Source organism: Emys orbicularis, chromosome 5 (assembly GCF_028017835.1).
Source record: "Emys orbicularis isolate rEmyOrb1 chromosome 5, rEmyOrb1.hap1, whole genome shotgun sequence".
Classification (NCBI taxonomy): domain Eukaryota; kingdom Metazoa; phylum Chordata; order Testudines; family Emydidae; genus Emys; species Emys orbicularis.
This window is the reverse complement of record NC_088687.1, coordinates 25619511-25640463: the sequence shown is the minus strand read 5'-3', so window position 1 is coordinate 25640463 and position 20953 is coordinate 25619511. Positions and strand designations below refer to the sequence as shown.

At 41.8% G+C, this 20953-nt stretch overlaps 1 protein-coding gene across 1 annotated transcript; it reads left to right on the top strand.

Annotated features, from left to right (window-relative positions):
• The first annotated feature begins 5889 nt into the window (after nt 1-5889).
• DMP1 (dentin matrix acidic phosphoprotein 1) lies at nt 5890-10513 on the top strand. Its single transcript, XM_065405690.1, has 4 exons — nt 5890-5943; nt 6056-6103; nt 7350-7700; nt 9080-10513. The coding sequence occupies exons 1-4, from the start codon at nt 5890-5892 to the stop codon at nt 10511-10513; spliced, it is 1887 nt and encodes a 628-aa protein (XP_065261762.1).
• The last annotated feature ends 10440 nt before the right edge of the window (nt 10514-20953 follow it).

Sequence of the window (20953 nt, the reverse complement as noted above, 5' to 3'; positions counted from 1 at the left end):
ATTTGTTTAAAAGATCATCTCATCCTTTGACTAGCCTTGCATTTAGGGTTTGTTCCTGCTCCTATTAAAATGTAGCCATTGACTTAAATGGGACCAGAAGAGGATCTTCAATGTATGATTCTGTGAGGTGCTAACCACGCTCAACTCTTGTTGATCTCAGTGGAAGTTGATGGTGCTCAGTGAGTCACAAGGTCAAACTGTAGCCAATGGCTGATGTGAGCCCATAATGCCTACAGCTAACCATGGTATGAAGATATCCAGGGCTTGTTGGAATAAAAAGGAAGGCTGCAAGGAGTATTTTCAGGATGTGCAATGCTCATGTTTATCACTTACTCAGACAGCGACATTTTGACAGAAGACAACGTCAGGTGTTTGGAGCTTGAGTTAAATGCAGGTTCAACCTTAAACAACCCCCACCATAATTGTTTATGGCACCAAAAATGGTTTGTGACGTGAAGCCTAGGAGTGTAATTTTGTTTGAAGTTCAGAGGAAAGCACATCCCAGGTTATCTAGCGTGACAGACAACGAAACCACAAACAAACAAAAAAATCAACGAGAAAGGAAGAAAGCCGTTTATGGAAGAAGGGAGTGAAAACACAAAAGATTTGACCCAGTGCCTCAGGAAGTCAACACCATCTTTCCACTGACTTCATTGGGCTTTGGATCAGACCCAGATGGAACTAACAGAAAGGAAAGCCAAATGTACAATCAAAAAAGGAGAGAAATAAAGGGAAAGAGAAAAACAACAATGAGGAAAGATAGTTACAGCTGCAAAAAGGTAGTGAAGCAGTGAAATAGAAATGAAGGGAAGAAGGTGGATATAAGAGGATATAAAAGGAATGTACAATGAAAATTAAACTAAATGCACAATGTAAGAAAAGAGACCAGAATCAAAGAAAGCACAAGGAAATAGAAGAGACCAGAAAGCTAAATGGCTGCTGTGGGCAGATTCAATGGAGAGAGTTATAAACACTGAAAATGACGGGGGCGAAAATGAACACTTGAGAAAAGGAAGCCAGAGAAACTGGTCTAGGGGACAGGCTACTGGAGACCTAGGGTTTATTCCTGGTGCTGCCACTGACCAGCTGTATCAGCTTGGGACTCTGTTTCTCCTAGTCTTTGTCTGTCTTGTCTTATTAGATTGCAAGCTTTTGGGGACAGGTTTCTTGCTATGTGTTTGTACAGTGCCTAAAATACCTGAGTCCCAATCTTGAGTGAGGGCTTTAGGTGCTACTGCAGTATAAACACCACAATCGTAAATTTACCCCAGTGCAGAGAGGTATCTAATTCATTATGCACCACTTCAATTTTTTGCTTAATTCAAAGACCCAGTACCCATACTGAGAAGAAAGAAGGGTATCTCTGCAGTATCTCTTCCCCGCCACAAGGGGGAAGGCATCTTGACCCAAGCTGTGGGGGAAAACAAGATTTGTTTTACAACATTGTTTTAAAAATTCACAGATATCTATGTTTATGTGTTAATAATTAGAGACTATGAACAGAGAATAATAAATATGACTAATCACATAATTAACACTTATTCAGCACTTATGCTCAAAGCATTTGACATTCATTAACTTATTAATCCTCATGAAAACTTCATGATGTAGTTAAATATCCTCCTTTTAGCGAAGGGGAAATTGAAGCAGAGACGATTTAGGGTAAAATTTTCAAAAGCGCCTAAGTCTCATTTTTCAAAGTAACTGTGGCCCAGATGCTCAAAGGTATTTAGGCTCCTAACTACCATTGAAACTGAGTCTTTGAGGCTCTGGGCCTTATGCACTTAGGAGCCCAAGCCTCACTGAAAGCCCCATTTGAAAATGTTACCCTTAATGACTCATCCGCTTGACAAAGGATGTTGGTACCAGAGGTGGGAGTAAAATCCAGAAATAAGGAATTTCTGACTTCCAGCCCCAGGTCAGCTAATAGTAAAAGACTGGAAGAAATCCCCTACCACCAAAGCTGTTGTATGGCTGCTTGCTCCGAGGGACTCCTGCACCCAAAGCAGGGTTTCCATAGCACTGAGGGGAAGCTGCACAAAAGTCAATGCAATTTACAACTACATTACGTTTTTGGCAAATTACTGATTTCCCCCCCCCCCCATATTTCTGCTTCGAAAACTGTATGTCTTTTACTGTATTAGGAGTACACTTTAAAAAAAAAAAAAAAACCCGGCATGAACTCTGCACTCTCCTTGTTTCAGTAGTGTTATCGTTGTACTATAATTTCGTAAATGTGGAAACTAAAGGCTCAATTCTCTGTTCCTCCCAATAGCGGATTATTGCACAAATGGAAGGGCAGTTCAAAGAGGGTTGTAAATGCCCTCTTCCATGCTTTTTCCCTGGAAAGAACAATTCCACCCCATAGTAATATTTTATAAAGAGTAATTTCCATTAAGGACTGGAAAACTCATTGCAGATGACTGAACTGTGGAGTTTTGTGTGCCCACACACTACAGACAACCGAGGAAAATAGATCTCAAAATTTACTTTGGTTCTGACCCTGTTCCCACTGAACCAAATAGAAAAAACTCCCACTGACTTCCACAGGAGCAGGATATTGTGCTAATTGCAGTTTGTTTTTATTTGCCACACTTTTTGTGGTCTTACCTCACGATACACAGCTTCTGAGAGACATGCAGCTAAATGAGTGGAAAAGTTATTTCAAGTGCTTTCCTTCAGTGACATGCGGCCAATCTCTTAACAAAGGACTCCCACAATTTCTTTCCACATGGCCTGTACTAAACACTACATCTTCTGGTAAATGTGTTAGAGAGAGAGGGACTGAGGGATGGGGGAAATCTACTCATTCCTTTACCCAGTTAAACAAAAATGCCTTCTCATAATCCAGGAGGGAAGTGACACCACTTGGCAAAGAAAACTCGTAAAGTGCACTTCGCTGGAATTGTTTATACTTTTTCCTGAAAAAGAAACCTAGCCAAATTCCATTCTTCGTTACATCAGTGTAACTCCAGAGGAAAGCTGCTGAAGTCAGCAGAACTACTTTGGACTATTGATGTTAAACCTGAGAGCTGAATTCAGCCTACTGAGTATAGTGAGAGCATAACACAATGTTGTGTAGTGTGAAGTTGGGGAGAAGGGTAAGAACTCTTTAGGGAAGTCTGGAGTTATCCTTCACTAGGACATCACTTTAAAAAACCCTGCAATTTAGTGAAAGTGGGTCCATTTCAAAGGCAAAATATTTGTACTTCAGGCATATTTTTATGAGCTGAAGAACTAAGTCATCTCCAGCAGGGATGACGTAGCAATGTCCAAATGAGGACAGGGAAACCATCCTAACCTTCCTTGCAGTTTGGTGGCAGCATTTTAAGACTCCCTCACAACACATCACTGCTTTTCCCATTAGACCTTAAAATCCACTTCCTTGGAATAAACCTGGGTAAAGAACTAACCAAACCAAAGGGAATGTGTGTTTGGTATTTACTAACATTGCATAAAATTTTCTCTATTTATATATATTATTTACATATATATGAGAGACTAATAAAATAACAGTACTAATAATGTGTGGAGCCGGGCCCCGCCGGGCCCCGCCGCCGCCGCCACCATGCAGCACAGAGCACCGGGTCAGGCCGGGCTTTGCAGTTGCGCTGCCCCAGGAGCTCGCAGCCCCGCCGCCCAGAGCATTGCGCCGGCGGCAGAGCGAGCGAGCTGAGGCTGCAGGGAAGGGGGGAACAGCAAGGGAGGGGACGGGGGCTAGCCTCCCGGGCCAGGAGCTCAGGGGCCGGGCAGGACGGTCCTGCGGGCTGTAGTTTGCCCACCTCTGCTCTAGAGGATGATAAAAGAAGGCAAGAAAAACCCCACCACCCAAACTGCTGTATGGCTTCCTCTAGCACATGCATCTATTTGGCTCAAGTCCTATTTAGCTTTTTCTTTCCTTAAATAGCTCTAGGGCCCGATCAACAGAAGCTGATGGGAGAATGCCCACTGAGTTTGAGAAAAGTTGGACCAGGCACTCAGTTTTCAGATTTACTGTGTGAAGATAGCACCTGTGAAACAAGGCGATTTCATCCTGATCCTTTTCAGCGTGTTCTCACAAGGTGTTTAAAGACATACAATTCCTGGAGCATAAGTGTACAAACTGTCTGCTTGTATGACCTGAAAATATACATTAACAGGAAACAACCCCCGCCTGAGTATGATCGGGATCTGGCCATGTGTGTGGGTGACACTCTAATTGTTTGTGCTCATAACCCTGTATGTATGTGAATGGCATAAATTTAGAAATCAAAATAAAGCCTTAGCAAGATCTTTCATTATATGAAAACGAGGCTAGTCATTTTGAAACCGCAAAAAGCTTTTTTTAGGGAAAATATCTCTCTGGAGGCTAAAGGAAGTGTGGGGGTGCTGGATTCCCGGTGACACCTTATGACATCATTCATCCTGTGAGAGTGCAGATTGGCCACCATATCTGCAGCAGAGTTTAAATTCATGCACTAGTGGAGGAGGCTCCAGCTACTAAAGCGACAGGGCGATACAGGTATTTAACTGGTCCTATGCCTTTGTGACATCTGAAGTGCCAAAGCTAAGAGGTCCTGAAGAAAGCCTGTGTGACGTGCATACAGAAGTAACTATTTTAATTTCTTTGGTTTATTCTGAAAAATGGAACAGCATGTACATGTTAACAGTTCTTGATCTGTGATTTATAGAAAAGCACAACAGAACATCTCCAGGAAAGAGAGAGAGGAGGGGCCGGGGGCAGATTGTTTTCTAAGGAAAAAGCAAAAGCGCATCTCTTATTTTCAGATCTGTGTGTGCTTATTTAAGAGAGTAAAATAATGTAGTGTTTCTTTCCTAGAGCATATTTATGTTTGTTTCTGTGTCACATGTTTAGCTGATTTACCCAGTGTATAAATCCGTGAGTAAATGTGAGGCCTTATAACTCTGATTTTCTTTGCCTTGGGGGGGAAAAAATTCCAGCTAATTTGTGACAGACAGCTATGGTGTTAGATTATCTCATGCAATAGACTCAGTCTCAGATATATCCTTTTGCACAAAGACACGGTGGAACAGATTCTGCCACCTTTACCCTTGTTGCAGCGCACCTTGCTCCACAATTATTGTGTAGTTAGATGCTACTTAGTGTGAGTTAGGGTGGCAGAATCAGGCTCCCTGTTAGTCTAAAAGAGTGAAAATGTGTTGACTTACCCATTGCAATGTTTATGGTTGATGTTACACAGAAGGGTTTAATTCGGAAAGAAAATGATTATTTAAATCCATTCCTAAAATCTGTTCTTTGTGAAGCATTAGACTGATTCAGTGAGACTGGCTTTGCCCCCTGGTACATAGTTATCCTATTCCAGAATTTTGTTTGGGATGCACAGATGATTGTGTGCAAGGCTCCATGTGATTTTTCTCCACTATTAATTTAGGATGAAAATGTAAATGTAAAGACAAAGTACCAATAGCAATGGCCAATATTGGTACTGTGACTGTGATCTGTGGTACTAAACTTTTTAACAGGCTGATTGGCAGCCCTGGGTGATGCAGTCATTATGGAACTAGCAAATCATAAACTGTTTTGCACTCTGTCATTAACGTTTAATCAAGAAAAATCTGCACTTCCCCAGGTATCTCCTATTCCACACCAAAATATGAAATTCAACTTAACCTTCATGGCCCAGATTCAAAAGCAACTAGAGATGTTGGGTGCCAGACAAGAGCATGTGCTCAGCACTCTTTCCAAATCAGGATCTTTTAAGGTGTCTCAGGTTGGGCACCAAAAACCGAGGCATCCAAAATCACTAGGTGCTTTTGAAAATCTTATATGCTGTTATAATCAATCCTGCTGAATTGCAATTAAGAGCATGTGAAAATACTCTTTTGTAACACCCCTACTTCATTGCAGCTACAGACACCATAATCAATATGAAGACAGTACTCCTGTTAATCTCTCTCTGGGCTTTATCCTGTGCTCACCCTGTAAGTACTTATTAGAAAATCATTAAAACCCCTAGCCTCGGCATTTTAAGCATGCCCAAGATAATCTGTACCACTTCTGTTCATTCATAAGTTGTCTTTTCAATGTGTTTAGGTGCCCAGCCATCAAAATGCCCATTCTGGGAGCTCCGAAGAACGGGGGGTAAGTTGATTATCAAGAGTTTTTCAGAAAACTCTATTTCAGCAAATAGCTTGTGAAACAGTATTGTAAAGCGGAACTGGTCTCTGGTTAATAACGCTCAAAACAATACTTGATTAAAATAACTCAAAGCCTAGAGGTGTATAGCTATATCCATTTTTTCAAGGTCATTTTAATTCATAATTGTTTCAGCCATTTCTACATAATTGTTTCAGCCATTTCTACATGCACCCTCCTTGCCCCCCACCCTCCATATGTGGAGATGGTAACTAGGTGATAAATTGCATTACATGCTTTCGGCCACCTCAACTACGTGCTGCCCACTAATCCATCTCCACAGGACTTACTGTAACAATGCAAAGATCTGAACAGCTTCAGAGAGCTGCCATTTGAAATAGGAATGCTGCCAGAGCAATGTTTCCTCCTTCACCACCAAATATGGAATTTCTTCCTGACCTTCCCACAACGTGAGGCACGGGACCGGCACGGTTCAGCCATGGACCAATAACTACTCTTCTAGACGTAATAATATCACAGCTTTCAAGTTTGGTATCTCCCAAACCCACAATGCTAGAAATGGGAACGTTGTACCACTGGAAAGAAGAAAGTCCCATCTTCCCAGTGGGGGACAAATCATTTGTTCCTGACTCTGAAAGCTTATACTTTGTTGGTTCTAAAAAAAATGGAACTGGTATACTCCAAACCTCTTGTGGTTTTGGTTTTCCTGAGCCCAAAAGCCTCCCATGGTTTTGCAAATCTCTATCAATGAAATTTAAGATTACAACACCAAATAATTTCTGAATATAATTTTGAATGATCCCTTTTTAAAAAAACAGATTAGTTCATTTGAAACGCCAGCTGCATCCATAGCAACTATAATAAAAACACTCCTTTATTTTACTCAAACTGAAATTACTTGAGTATAAAAAGTCTCAGAGCACTTCAAAGTGCTTCAAAGAGCCATCACATACCCATCTCTTTTACCCAATAAAAACCGCAAGATGAAGCATAACCAAATGTTTGGGGTTTCTTGCATAAGGCAAGATGTAGTTCATTAGAAACAAATAAAAGCAGTGCAGAGGAACTGGTAATTAAAAGAGTCTTCACACTGCTCGCCTGACCCAAAGCCAAGCAATAGTAAGCAGTTTATTTTACACCAGTGGACACAATGTGGCCCTTACAATGGCATCAGTAAAACTGCAACAACATTTGCTTAATCAAAGTACCTTAATTTCGCCTTTTTGTGCAGGACACAATAAGCGAAGAAAGTCTGAATGAGGAGGCAGATTCTGCTGACGATGCTTACAGCGGTCCTAAAAGCAGTGCGGAACCTGGAGGAGAGGACTCCAATGCTGATGAGCATGATGGCATTGATGAAGAAAACCACGACCCGTCTGTGGTTTCTAGCAGGAGCTCTGAAAGTCATCCAGATGATGTTGATGCAAGGAGCACTCAGGACTATGAAGAGGAGGATAGTTTCCGAATTAAGCAGGCTCAGCATAAGAATTGGGCTGATCACGAGGATTCTGGTGACCTTGATGATGTGGAAGAAGTAGATGAAAACAGTCATGGTGATCAATCAACAGAGAAAAACTCTCTGGTAAGTGTACATAGCTCTCCTGTATAAGGCTCCGTTTCCTAGCAGATAACATTCTTCTTCTGCCAGTTGTCTGAGCAGAAAAAGTGGTTAGCAGTCTTAATTCAATCTGCTGTAAACACAGGGCTACAACATAACACATCCCAGATAATTTGCTGTAAATTAGCACTGTAATCAGATCAGGCTCTGTTTTCAAGAGACAGAGGATTGTGCTAACTGAGCTGAATTTTGGAGAATAAATTTGGATTTGGGTAAGTGTATGGGAAATAAAAAAAAGAGTATCACTCCTCCGTCTTTGTAATGGGATCAGTGTGTCAATTAAAGACAAACAAATTGGATGTATTTGAAATTCACACATATGCAAAATTCTTATAGGACAAAATTTGACTACATGGAAAAACATAACCAAAAATATACAATTGTGTAAAATTATATCTGAAACGAAACCCTATCCCCGTTTTTTTTTCACCACTAGATTATAGTCCTTCATGTGAAAAATGTTGTCCAGATACCTAACGGACCTGTGGATATATGGAAAGCATTATTTTCTTATATCTTTATTGTCAAAAGCATAAAAACTCAATATTCATCCATGGGTCAGATTTTCAAAAGAGCTCAAGTTCATCAGCTCCCATTTTTTATTGCACAAATGGGCCTGAAATCAATTACTATAAATTTGAAAACAACACTGGTCAAGATTTTCCAAAGAGCGCAGCACCCAAAAGCTACCATGGAGTCCATGTGGAAGTTCTGACTTTTTTCATAATGGTGCAATGGGCCAGATCACTGCATTTAGTATTGTGGACCATTACTGTAGAATATTATAGTAGTTATATTAAGGCATATACAATTACATGTAGAAACAGAACAAACCAAATCCCTGTATCCAAACACCCAGAATTTCAAAAGCTGGATCAGAATTTTGTGGCTTGAGCCATATTATATCACATCATGTTCTATTTATAATGAGTGTGACGGACCCATGCCATCCCAAACCAAGTAATGCCATAAACCAAAATTCACCCCTCTCCTGCCATAAATCTAATGGTGACACACATTTCAAACTAGTGGATTACTTGTTTAGAGTATCTACATTGAATCCTAGTAGAGCAGCAATTTCTAGGGGGACATATTTTTAAGACTCCTAAAATGTTAACTGAAGTAACATTATTGTTTTATTTGTTGGTTAAATCTAATATAATTTTAAGGCATACTGGGCCAAATTCTGCTCTCAGTTACACCCATGTAACATTATGAATTTTGATGAGGTAGCAGAGATATAAATGATAGTAGTATTTGGCCTACACAATTTAGTAAACAAATCACTTTGTAAAATACAGCAAGGAAGTGTTTACAATAATTTCTCTTCGCCACATGTCTAGGAGGATGTAAAAGAGATTCCTGCTATTGACAGCATCGACAATGGAGATCACCATGCCAGGGGCAGCAGAGAATCAGAAGATGATGACTTTGAAAATGATGGATTTCTTTATCAATCCAACGGCTTTGACTCTAGCAAGGGGGACGAGGAAAGAAATTCTCTGACAGATGAGGAAGATGACAGCGGAGATTATACCTTTGATGAAAATAACGAGGAAGAAGTTAAGGGGGCAGACCCTAGATACACTGTTCGTCCCACTGAAACAGATGAGCATAATGCAGTTGTTGATGGAGATCTAGATGGTGACCATAGAGATACCGCTATTGGGAAAAAAGATAGCAGCAGCAGCAGTAGTAGTAGCAGCAGCGAGAGCAGAGGCTTTGGTAATGGGGAGGTTGCCAGTCGCGGCAGGCATGTCCACAGGAAAAGAAATCGAGGTGACAGTGACAGTGACAGCAGTAGCCAAGAGGAGAGAGATGATTTTGATGATGAAGGAATGCAAGGTGATGACCCATCCATCTTTGAGAGTGAGGGTGGCAATTCCAACATGGTTCATGGTGCCATTCATTCCAAAGAGAGCAGCCAAGAAACCAGTAGGGAGCACCACTACAGCATGCGGAAAAGCAGCAATAAATCACTGAAACGTTTCCAGAGCCATGTGTTCCAAAATGGTGATGATACTTCAGAAGAGGATGATAGTGCAGAGCACAATGACAGCAAATCCAAAGAGGACAGCAAGTCCACAGAAGACAACAGTCATTCTGAAGAAAATGTCGCCAGCCGCTCCGGAGAGGATGTCACCAGCCAGTCAAAGGAAAATGTCACCAGCCGCTCCAGGGAGGATGTCTCCAGTCAATCAAGTGAAGAGAGTAGGGAATCCCAAGAAGAAAGTGAGGAAAACTCCAAAGATGTGGATAGTAAATCCAATGAACACAGCGGTAGCAAATCTGAAGAAGGACAGGAAGACAGAGAGTCTCCTGAGGATGACAGCAAGATATCAATAAGTGACAGTGAATCCACAGAAGACACGAGGGACCATAGTAAATCAGAGGAGAAGAGCACATCCACAGAGGACAGCTTGGAATCAGAAGAAGATAAGGACGGACCATCTCACAGTAAATCGGTTGAGAGCAGAAGTGCTTCAAAAGAGAGCAGTAGCAGTGAAGAGGGCAATGCCAGTGATTCGAATGAAGAGGACATCAGTTCTGAAGAGCGGCGAGGCCAAGACAGCAAGTCTTCAGAAACTAGTGAGAGTGAATCTAAAGAAGAGGGAGATAGTGAATCCAGAGAGCGCACTGCAAGCCAATCAACCAGCCAGGAAGATGACAGTATATCAAGGAGCATGGAAATTGAAAGCAGAAAGCTAGTGCTTGATGTTTATCACAACAAACCCATTGGTGATTATGATGACAATGACTGCCAGGATGGGTATTAAAATATACATTAAAATCCAACTATATATGACTTGTGGGGGGGGGGGAGGGAAAAATCTTTTAATTTATTTATCATATAGACCAGGGGTGGCCAACCTGAGCCTGAGAAGGAGCCAGAATTTACCAATGTACATTGCCAAAGAGCCAGAGTAATACGTCAGCAGCCCCCTATCAGCTCCCCCACTCCCAGCCCCGCTGATCAGCGCCTCCCCCTCCCTCCCCGCACCTCCTGATCAGTTGTTTCGTGGTGTGCAGGAGGTTCTGGGGGGGAGGAGTGAGGAGACGGCAGGCTCGGGGAGGGGGTGGGAAGGGGTGGAGTGGGGGCAGGGCCTGTGCAGAGCCAGGGGTTGAGCCATGAGCACTCCCTGGCACATTGGAAAGTTGGCGTCTGTAGCTCCAGCCCCAGAGTCGGTGCCTATACAAGGAGCCGCATATTAACTTCTCCGGAGCCACAGGTTGGCCACCCCTGATATAGACAGTATGAAGGTCAGCTGTTCCTTCTGAGAAATATTCTGTGAACAATAAGGGCATGATGATATTGTAGGATTTCACTATTTCAGCTGGTGTTTGCCCAATGTGAAATGAAATGAAAAATGATGCTTTAAATATGAAAAGGATAAATGTCAGTGAGAAGCTGATTTATGATCCTAGAACTGAATTAGTACAAAAAAAGAAAAGCTAAATATTAGTTAGGAGAAGTGTTTGCAAATAAAATAAAATCTTGTATTTTTCAGTGAAGATAAAGCTAGCACAGTGGTGGGTCTATGTTCTCCTATAATTCATTGCATTATGTCCATTAACATTGTTAGGACTTTTGTTTGAGCATTAAGGAGAGAATGGATGCTTAAATTTATTACACAAATATTTGCATCTACAACTTCTTTAAATTAATTTGACTACAGTCCAAATGACCTTTAAATTAATTGCCAGTACTGCACATAACAAGGAAAGCAGCTAATCACTGCAGGTACAGTGTATGAAGTATCACTTCAGTATGGGACGTACGTAATATTTTGTAATAAATGTACAGAAAATGTGTTGTATTCTTTTGCATTGATCGCATTACTATTTCAATATTAAAAATAATCCTATTTGACTTCCCTAATTAATATTAAAAACACCAGACTAAATAGTCACATGGTTTGTTTTTACTATTAGTTATATTAAAATGAAACATGATTTGGATTCTAACTGCTGTGAGCAGAAACAAAGAGGTTTCTAAACTGATAACTTTAACGTATTGCAGCATGGCTGACTCAGATGGACGAACCACTTAAGGAAAAATAGTGCTTGATTCTGATCTCACACTGTTTTTATACCAGTATAAGTCAGTGGAGTCATTTTTGATGTGCTCTCGCACCAATGAGATCAGATTCATACCCTGTACTTGTGCTGATTTTGCAGCAGGAGGCCAGCATTTTGAAGCATCCCTCTTCAAAATGCCACTTTCAAAAAGAGATCCTAGGTGGAATATTATTGCAACATCAGCTAATCATCTTTCTCTAATGCTCTATTACCATTCTCAGATGTCCAGCATGTCAGCACTGCAGCCTCCACTAAATGTACTGGGAGTACAGAGGTCTCTATGCTAGACCAAACCAAGGACAGTTCTGTATTCAGAGGTGCGCACACATACACATACCATTGACCCTGACTGACCTACCTCTGTTCAGAATTCAATCATTATCATTTAAAAGCTTAGCAATCACATAAGGATAGCTCAGTGGTTTGAGCATTGGCCTGCTAAACCCACGGTTGTGAGTTCAATCCTTGAGGGGGCCATATAGGGATCTGGGGCAAAATCAGTACTTGGTTCTGCTAGTGAAGGCAGGGGGCTGGACTTGATGACCTTTCAAGGTCCCTTCCAGCTCTATGAGAAAGGTATATCTCCATATATTATATTAAATCTGCTATTGCCAGTACTGGAAGGTAGAAAGACCCAGGGGAGCACAACTCTGAACATGACTGAGGATGTGGAGCTTTCTCGGCATGCACCTACATGGACGTGCTAGTAACAGGACCAACCTGTGCACAGAAGGTGACAGGCCTTCTGGATCCTGCTCCCATCCTCTGGTGTTGGTTAGGAGAAGGACGACATCGGGAGCATGCTGGGGCAGTGGAGGGAAGGTGGTATGGGGAAGCTGGGAGGAAGGGAGAATCAAAAATGTGGCCACACATTGGTGATGGCAGAAGAAAATGGAGAGAGAAGGGAAAGGGAGGTCAATGAACAAGACAAAGGAGAGTTGAGCATGCACCCAGGTTTTAGTGATGGTGCAGGGCGTGGGAAGGGAGAACAAACAAAGGGTGCTGAAACTGCAGGGGAGTTGGAATGAGAGTCTATCTGGGTGCTGGTACTGGGGTTGCAGGGAGTAGCGTGGGAGGAGGATTGGGGGCTGAGCTGGACTTGGAGCTGGCAATGGTGGAAGGGAGTAGGGCAAGGAGGCTGAGAAGTCTGACCAGTCTCTCACCTATCTTCTACTTCAGAACACAAGTATGGAATCTGGGTTACGGGACTACAAATAGCGTTTTATGGACACCACTCCAACTACTTTTTGTCTCCTAGTGTAAAAGTTCTTCCACCTCCAGTATGTTGGGAACTCAACTCTAGAGCTGCTTCCCAGCTGCAGCATCCTGGCTGAGGGCAGGTTCGGGCAGTCCCTCCCTACTTGCTTTAACCCTATGTTGACATAGCTGTATTCCCCTCATCAAAGGGCAAAGAATGCTCTTGTTCAATCCCAGCAGCATGTTCAAGTGTTTGTGGGAGGGGGTCCCTTGCAAATACATGTTGTGGTACCAAAGAACATGGACAGTTAAGCAGCCTTGATGACACTGATCCACAGCAAGCAATTTAATGCAAGGACCTGCAGGATGGATAAATTTCCTAAATGAAAGCACATCAACTAGATTAATTTTTGTAAGTAGATGTAAAACTCTGAGTTGATCACAGAGCAGATGATGTATCGTGCTTACATGATATTGAAATGCTGTAATTGTTCCAGTTCTGAGAAATCCTGAGTCAATCCTGCTTGAGATCTGGAATTAAATTCAAGTTTCCAGGTGCATACAGACAGGAATATATCTAAAATACCAGCAGATGAAACTGCATGAATTTTACCTCTAGGCGAAACATTATCTGTAAACTGTAGAATTACAGACCAGTAACTCAAATCAATCCGCAAATGCAATCTGAATTATGAAAAGCCAATGTCAAATAAAGTAGCTCTTATTTTGTTAACAATGAGCTCACATTATGGGTGGAGTACTGACCCCTTGATATGGGGTCAGTATTTGCTGATTAAGCAGAGCATTTTCGCTATGTAATTTACTTTAAGCTCATGCGAAGTCCCATTAAAATCAGTGCGACTATACATATGCTTAAAACCAAGCATGTGCTTAAGTGCTTTGCTGAATTGGGGTATGGAATCTGGGTTACGGGACTACAAACAGAGTTTTATGGATGCCTCTCCAACTACTTTTGTCTCCTGATATAAAATGATTAAGAAACAAGGGCCAAATTCTGGAAAAGAATGAAAATACACAGAAACGTCACCAGAATATATGGGGAAAAGTTTGGAAGTGTGAAATATTGGCGCTCCACTGACCACAGATCCACTGGCCATGCCTCTGGTGTGCCAACAGTTCTCTGTGCAGAGCTCATTGAGATCTGATTTGTGCTGCATAAAGATCAATGGTTTCCCCATGTATTCTCTTGTGAAAAAGTCCCATGGAATTTAACCGAATGTTAAAACCTTTGCATAACTTTTTAAACCACCATACAGTGTGAAATTCATGCTCCACTTCAGTCAATGGGAGTGTTGCTATTGACTTCAATGGAGGCAGGATTTAGAATAATAGACTATCAGGGTTGGAAGGGACCTCAGGAGGTCATCTAGTCCAACCCCCTGCTCAAAGCAGGACCAATCCCCAACTAAATCATCCCAGCCAGGGCTTTGTCAAGCCGGGCCTTAAAAACCTCTAAGGAAGGAGATTCCACCACCTCCCTAGGTAACCCATTCCAGTGCTTCATCACCCTCCTAGTGAAAAAGTTTTTCCTAATATCCAACCTAAACTTCCCCCACTGCAACTTGAGACCATTATTCCTTGTTCTGTCATCTGGTACCAATGAGAACAGTCTAGATCCATCCTCTTTGGAACCCCCTTTCAGGTAGTTGAAAGCAGCTATCAAATCCCCCCCCCCCATTCTTCTCTTCTGCAGACTAAATAATCCCAGTTTCCCTCAGCCTCTCCTCATAAATCATGTGCTCCAGCCCCCTAATCATTTTTGTTGCCCTCCGCTGGACTCTTTCCAATTTTTCCACATCCTTCTTGTAGTGTGGGGCCCAAAACTGGACACAGTACTCCAGATGAGGCCTCACCAATGCAGAATAGAGGGGTATGATCACGTCCCTCAATCTGCTGGCAATGCTCCTATTTATACAGCCCAAAATGCTGTTAAATCTTCTTGGCAACAAGGGCATACTGTTGACTCATATCCAGCTTCTCATCCACTGTAACCCCTAGGTCCTTTTCTGCAGAACTGCCGCTTAGCTAGTCGGTCCCCAGCCTGTGGCAGTGCATGGGATTCTTCCGTCCTAAGTGCAGGACAATGCACTTGTCCTTGTTGAACCTCATCAGATTTCTTTTGGCCCAATCCTCTAATTTGTCTAGGTCCCTCTGTATCCTATCCCTACCCTCCACTCCTCCCAGTTTAGTGTCATCTGCAAACTTGCTGAGGGTGCAGTCCACGCCATCCTCCACATCATTAATGAAGATATTGAACAAAACCGGCCCCAGGACCGACCCTTGGGGCACTCCGCTTGATACCAGCTGCCAACTAGACATGGAGCCATTGATCGCTACTCATTGAGCCCGATGATCTAGCCAGCTTTCTATCCACATTATAGTCCATTCTTCCAGCCCATACTTCTTTAACTTGCTAGCAAGATTTCACCCATAAAATGTAATAGGGAATTATACCCCTATTATAGAATGGCTCAAAAATCTATTCTATGAATCTAATTATTTGCTAAATGCAAAATATATTATAAGAGTAATTTTGATACAACCCAAAGTTCTATAGCCTTTGACTCATTGAAAGCACATTCTTTGCTTCAGAATGCTCTGAGTATTTGGGCCTGTGTATGGGGAACACTAACCAATACAGACTAACACGGCTACCCTGTTTTGTTTATCTCCACATTGTGCGTGGATGTTGGTCTTTCTTTCTCAGGTTGAATCAAAATCTTCATCTTCAATTTAATCCAGAGGAGGTTTGAAAACTGCATCTCAATTTTTGTTTGTTTGTTTGTTTGTTTGTTTGTTTTCTGAAAGAGATAGAGGGTGTAATCCTGGCTCTGTTGAAGTCAGTGGAAGTCCCATGTCTAGGGGGAAGTGATGTAAAATAGTAGGGGGAATGATTAGGTATACACAAATAAAACATGTGCCTGGTAAATGTTGGAATTCATCCAGCATACTATGTACCGGGGGCCTGCTGAAGTTAATGGGAGTCTTTCCTTTGACTTTGGCTCAGGCCCTAACACGCTGGAAAGATTTCTAGGGGGAGTGCAGAGTGCTAACATTAAAGTGATATCTAGGCTTTAGGAATTTCTTAGAACAACTTAATGTAAGAAGCCCCAAACTGCAACATAGCAACGAATAAGGACTTTCAACAAGAGATTACTCAGATCTAAGATTACTCAGATCTACTCAGGCTAAGGCCTTTTACCTTATAAACTATTTTTTTCTACCAGCAAGTAAGACAGTGTGGGCTAGATTCAAAAATGGACTTAGGCACCTACCGGCTACTTTAGGTGCTTAAATCCCAGAATCAGGCCCCACGAGGATGAACAAAATCCCCACTCAGCTGCCACCAAACCCTAAAAATTTGTCAGTAAATGTTCCCTAGGAACCTGAGTTTCTGCCTCTGAGTATATGAACTACAGCCCCACACCAGGTGCCTAAGCCCCAGAGTGATGCATGAACCTGGGGAAGATGCATGTTCCTCTGCCTAATTTGCCTGCAGGGCCGAGTCTAGTAAGTGTGCTCAAAGCTCACCTACCAGATTGGGCCCGTATAGGCGATTTTACACAAAACAGCCAGGAAAGGGGGAGGAAGGGAGGCGGTGGACCTCCCTCATAACTTTTAGCCCAGTGGTGAGGGTGCTCACCGGGGATAGGAGGGGCCTTCCCTCCCATTCAAATTCTCCTCTGCCTGAGGGGGAAAGGGATTTGAACTGGGATCTGGGTGAGTGCCGTAATCCCTGGGTGCTGGGATATTCTGCGACGGTGTTCCCTCAGTCTCTCCTGTTAAAGCTGTTCCACTGTGGATATATAATTTTAAAAAGACATTGGTGCAGTGGGACTGGCTGCTTGGTCTCATACCTCCCAGGTGAGGGCTCTAACCATCAGGCTACACAGTCATTCCCATGGCTGCTTTCTCTATGGTCCAATGTTTTTTTCCTTATTGATTCACAATGGAACAGCTTCATCTGGAGAGACTGATGGCCACCTCCCCTCAGGACATCCCATAGCCCAGCGGTTAGAGCATCACCTGAGAGGGGATAGTTCCCTGTTCAAACCCTTCTCCCCTCAGGCACTTGAACCCATCCCACGTGAGTAGCCTAACCACTAAGCTAAAAGTTACAAGGGAGGTGGTCCTCTTTCTCTGCCCCACAAAAGGGAAGGATTGCAGCTGAGACTCCCAAGCACAGGAAGATGCCTCCATGGACTGAGGTGCCTATCTCCAAGGAAGAGCTGCCTATCGTGCTGGCCTTTGTGAATCTCATTGTGAGGCACCAATCTCTCCCTGTTCATTGTTTAGGGAGCCTAGATACTGAACCCAGGCTCTGTGAGTCACAATGATTTTCCAGGCACCTAAAAGTTAGGCATCGGGGGATATTGAACGTCACCATGCCTAAGTTTTTTTGTGACTCTAGCCCTAACTCTTTTACCTAGCATACAGACTGTTTAACATTAGTCCAGCAGATTTGTATTAGATGCACAGTAGACAGACCTTGACTTACTCATATGTTATTAGTGGACAGATGTACTTACACAGATGTATGCTGATACAATTGCATTTAAATTCCTCTGGAGCCAGTGGTATGTCTGCTGGGAGTTGGAATAGATCTACAAATTAAAGCCCCAGAAAGGAAGTTAATTCAATTTTAACTATTTATAGCAAGAAAAACGATACTTAATTTGTGAACTCAAATACTCTCTCGAGCATTGAAAAAGCTCTTAATTGACTTTTTGGTTTTAGAGGATCTGACTTTTTATTTACGAACTAATCAAAAGAGACTCCTAGATAAATGGTGGAAAGTAATTAAGCATCTAGCTCAAGATACAGGCTGTGTAACTGTATTAAAAACCAGAAAATGTTTAAAAACCTTGAAAAATGAAAAAATATTGATTTGGTGAAACCATTTAATTCAGCCCATTTTTTAGCATTGTTATTTAGAAATATGTCAGTGTAGGAAATTGCATTGTGATTTCTCAGATACCCAGCAAGTGGCACTGCTGTTCAGATCAAATGATGCCCCAGCGAGCACACTGAGTTGAGTTTATAGGCCTACTGTGTAAACACCTCCAACAAGCCTGGGCAAAATGATACAATGAAAGGAATGGTATAGGAATCGGGTTCTGAATGCCTCCCAAACTTATGTAATAATTACATTAATAAAGAAATGAGTCTAACCTCCCAGGAATTCTAAATCAACAACAGGGTATGCAGGACCTATTCAGTTTCCTAATTAAAATGCCCAACCTGACACAAAGCAACCTTAGGACCGGGGAATTGCAAAAGTTGCTTAAAACTACTGTTTCATACACACACATACATGACTACCACTCAGCACTCATGAGCTGGACCTCAAAATCGGGCCCAAAGTATTTGGATGTTTGAGAAAAAGTAGTAAGTTTCTGTCCTCTGCCTCATCTTTTCCCTCTGTTCCTCCAAGGTGCCCAGATAATACAGTGATGGGTGACAGTATAAAGCTCTAAGGTAGAATATGATTTAGTGGACAGAACACTTACAAATATCATTTATCTAGGACTTACAATAGCCCTTGGAAATAGATAAATATCATTTCTTCATTTTATATATGGAGCAAGTGAGAACCAGAGATGGTAAGTGTTGTGCCTACGGTCACATAGCAATGTAGTTTCAGAACAGAACCATGACTAGAACCTGGGATGGAATCCTGGTTCTGTTCAAGTCAGTGCGAGTTTTACCCCAAGTCTCTTGACTCTCAGTCCTTCGCCATTAGGCCATAGTGTCTCCAAGCAAATCAAACAAAAACTCCAGGCTTGACTCTGTTCTTATTTATACACTTGTACATAGGGAATAATTCCCACTGAAGTGAGTGGAGTTATATCAGTGTGACAACAGACTCAAGCCCTAAATCTCAGTCTCCCATCTAAAATGGGGATAATAATGGCAAACCTCCCAATCTCTAAAACAGGGATAATATTTGCCTCTCCAGGGTACAGTGGGAAAACTAGATTGTTTGCACATTGCTTTGAATAAGAAAAGTAATACTATACTGTTTGCACATTGCTTTGAATAAGAAAAGTAATACTATAACACTATAAATTATTGCAAGACACTATTGAAAGAGCATTAACTTTGATCTGCTGCTTTATTTGGATTTCCACAATATCTCACTATCTGTTTTTATACACGAGTATACAGCTTTGAGGATCTGCAGCCATCAACTGAAGATAGCAGAGCCTATGCTGAATACCTAACAATGAGAACTGTGCTAAAGTCATGCTTCTTTTTCATCCATATCCACCTATATTCTGAGAATAACATTAACTGTTTCATACATGACAAAAAAAGAGAGTTTAATAAAACCACTGAAGTGCGGCTGTCTTTTTGAAACCTTTACGCTTCATGAATTTGCGAGCAGTTTCAAGAAACCAACATGCTCTCATCCAGAAGAATGAGAAGAAGAAGAATAGCCATTTTTGCAAAACTACTGAAAGAATGCTGAAAAGAACCCTAGCATGACTGTTGGAAATATTTGTTAAAGATTTCATTAATAAGATTAAAGGATGGTAGCAAAATATACACCTCAGTATGCTACTGCTCTTTTTTGATAACCAAGGGGCCAATGCTACATCTGTAACATAGGGATAATGATACTCACCTCCTTAGGAAAGTGCTTTGAGATACCCTAGCACTTTTCAGTATATTATTATTCCCAGCCTTATTACTATTTAGCATAGCACTGATTGACTTCAGTGGAATTACTCAGGCTAGTCAGCACTACTCCCAGTAGGCCCAATCTGCCAGTAAGTGCTTGCAGAATCCAGTACGAAAGTCCTTCATGCCATGAAGACACGTACTGTATTTGAAAAAAAGTTACATCCTTTAACGTTGGCAAAGGGCTGTGGCAGCCAGTCAGATCACTCTGTGTCAATAGTCATGTGACAAGTTATGACTATTACTGTAAAAAAAAAAACACGTTTACAAAGGGATATAAGACGTATGCTTTATATGAAACCTGTCCTAGGGATCTTGGGAACAGAAACATATTTGGATACTATGGGGCATTAAGGATAAAACATCGGGCTGGACTCTTTATAGCCTCACACCTCCCTGATTCCTCACTCCTGGAGGACTGAGGGAAAGGTGAGTTGTATACCTTGCCTACCAGCCCAAAGCTAGCAGAACAGCTCAACCATGTGCTTTAGAAATGAGATTATGCAATTTGATAAAAAGGTCATTTCTCTCCTACTGCTCCCAAAATCTAAAGGAGTTTCCATCTTTTGGGCCTGGTTTTCCTCTTATATACACTGGTGTAACTCCATTGATTTCCACAAAGTTACTGTTCATTTGCACCAATGGGAAAGGAGACTCAAGTCCTTTAGGTCAAATCCTATAGTCCTGACTAATCTTTTTTCAGGCAACACCGTCTACCATCACCATGACCTGCAGTGGATGGTTTGCTTGAACGAGGATTTGGCCCCTTATTTACAGACTGCAAATTTATGCTACACTCTTGTAATCAAATCAGACCTTTCTGGGCAAACACTTGTGCTATGCAGAATAATTCAATTAAACTCAACAGTCCCGTTGGATCCCATTGTGGGACTGGGGCCTTAATTGCTCCACAGTGTATTCAGACTTTGGAATATTAACTACCTCAGCTACCACCTCTTACAAAGCAAACGGCCCACCACAATTCTATGTCGTTTCTTACTCTCTGAAGAAGAATCAAAGATTAACCCTTTTGTTTGCATCAATTTTCAGATGCAGGTTTCAATCAAGGAAGAAATAACTGTGTAATGATTAAAATTACAGAACACAACAAGTTTGGCAAGATAGTTAAAGCATTTCAGAAGTTTGATAGACTTCAGTGATTCCATTAAACTATCCATTTTTTTTACTTGAGATAGCTGAATAATGGGAACATTTTTTGAGAAAATTTGGTCTTT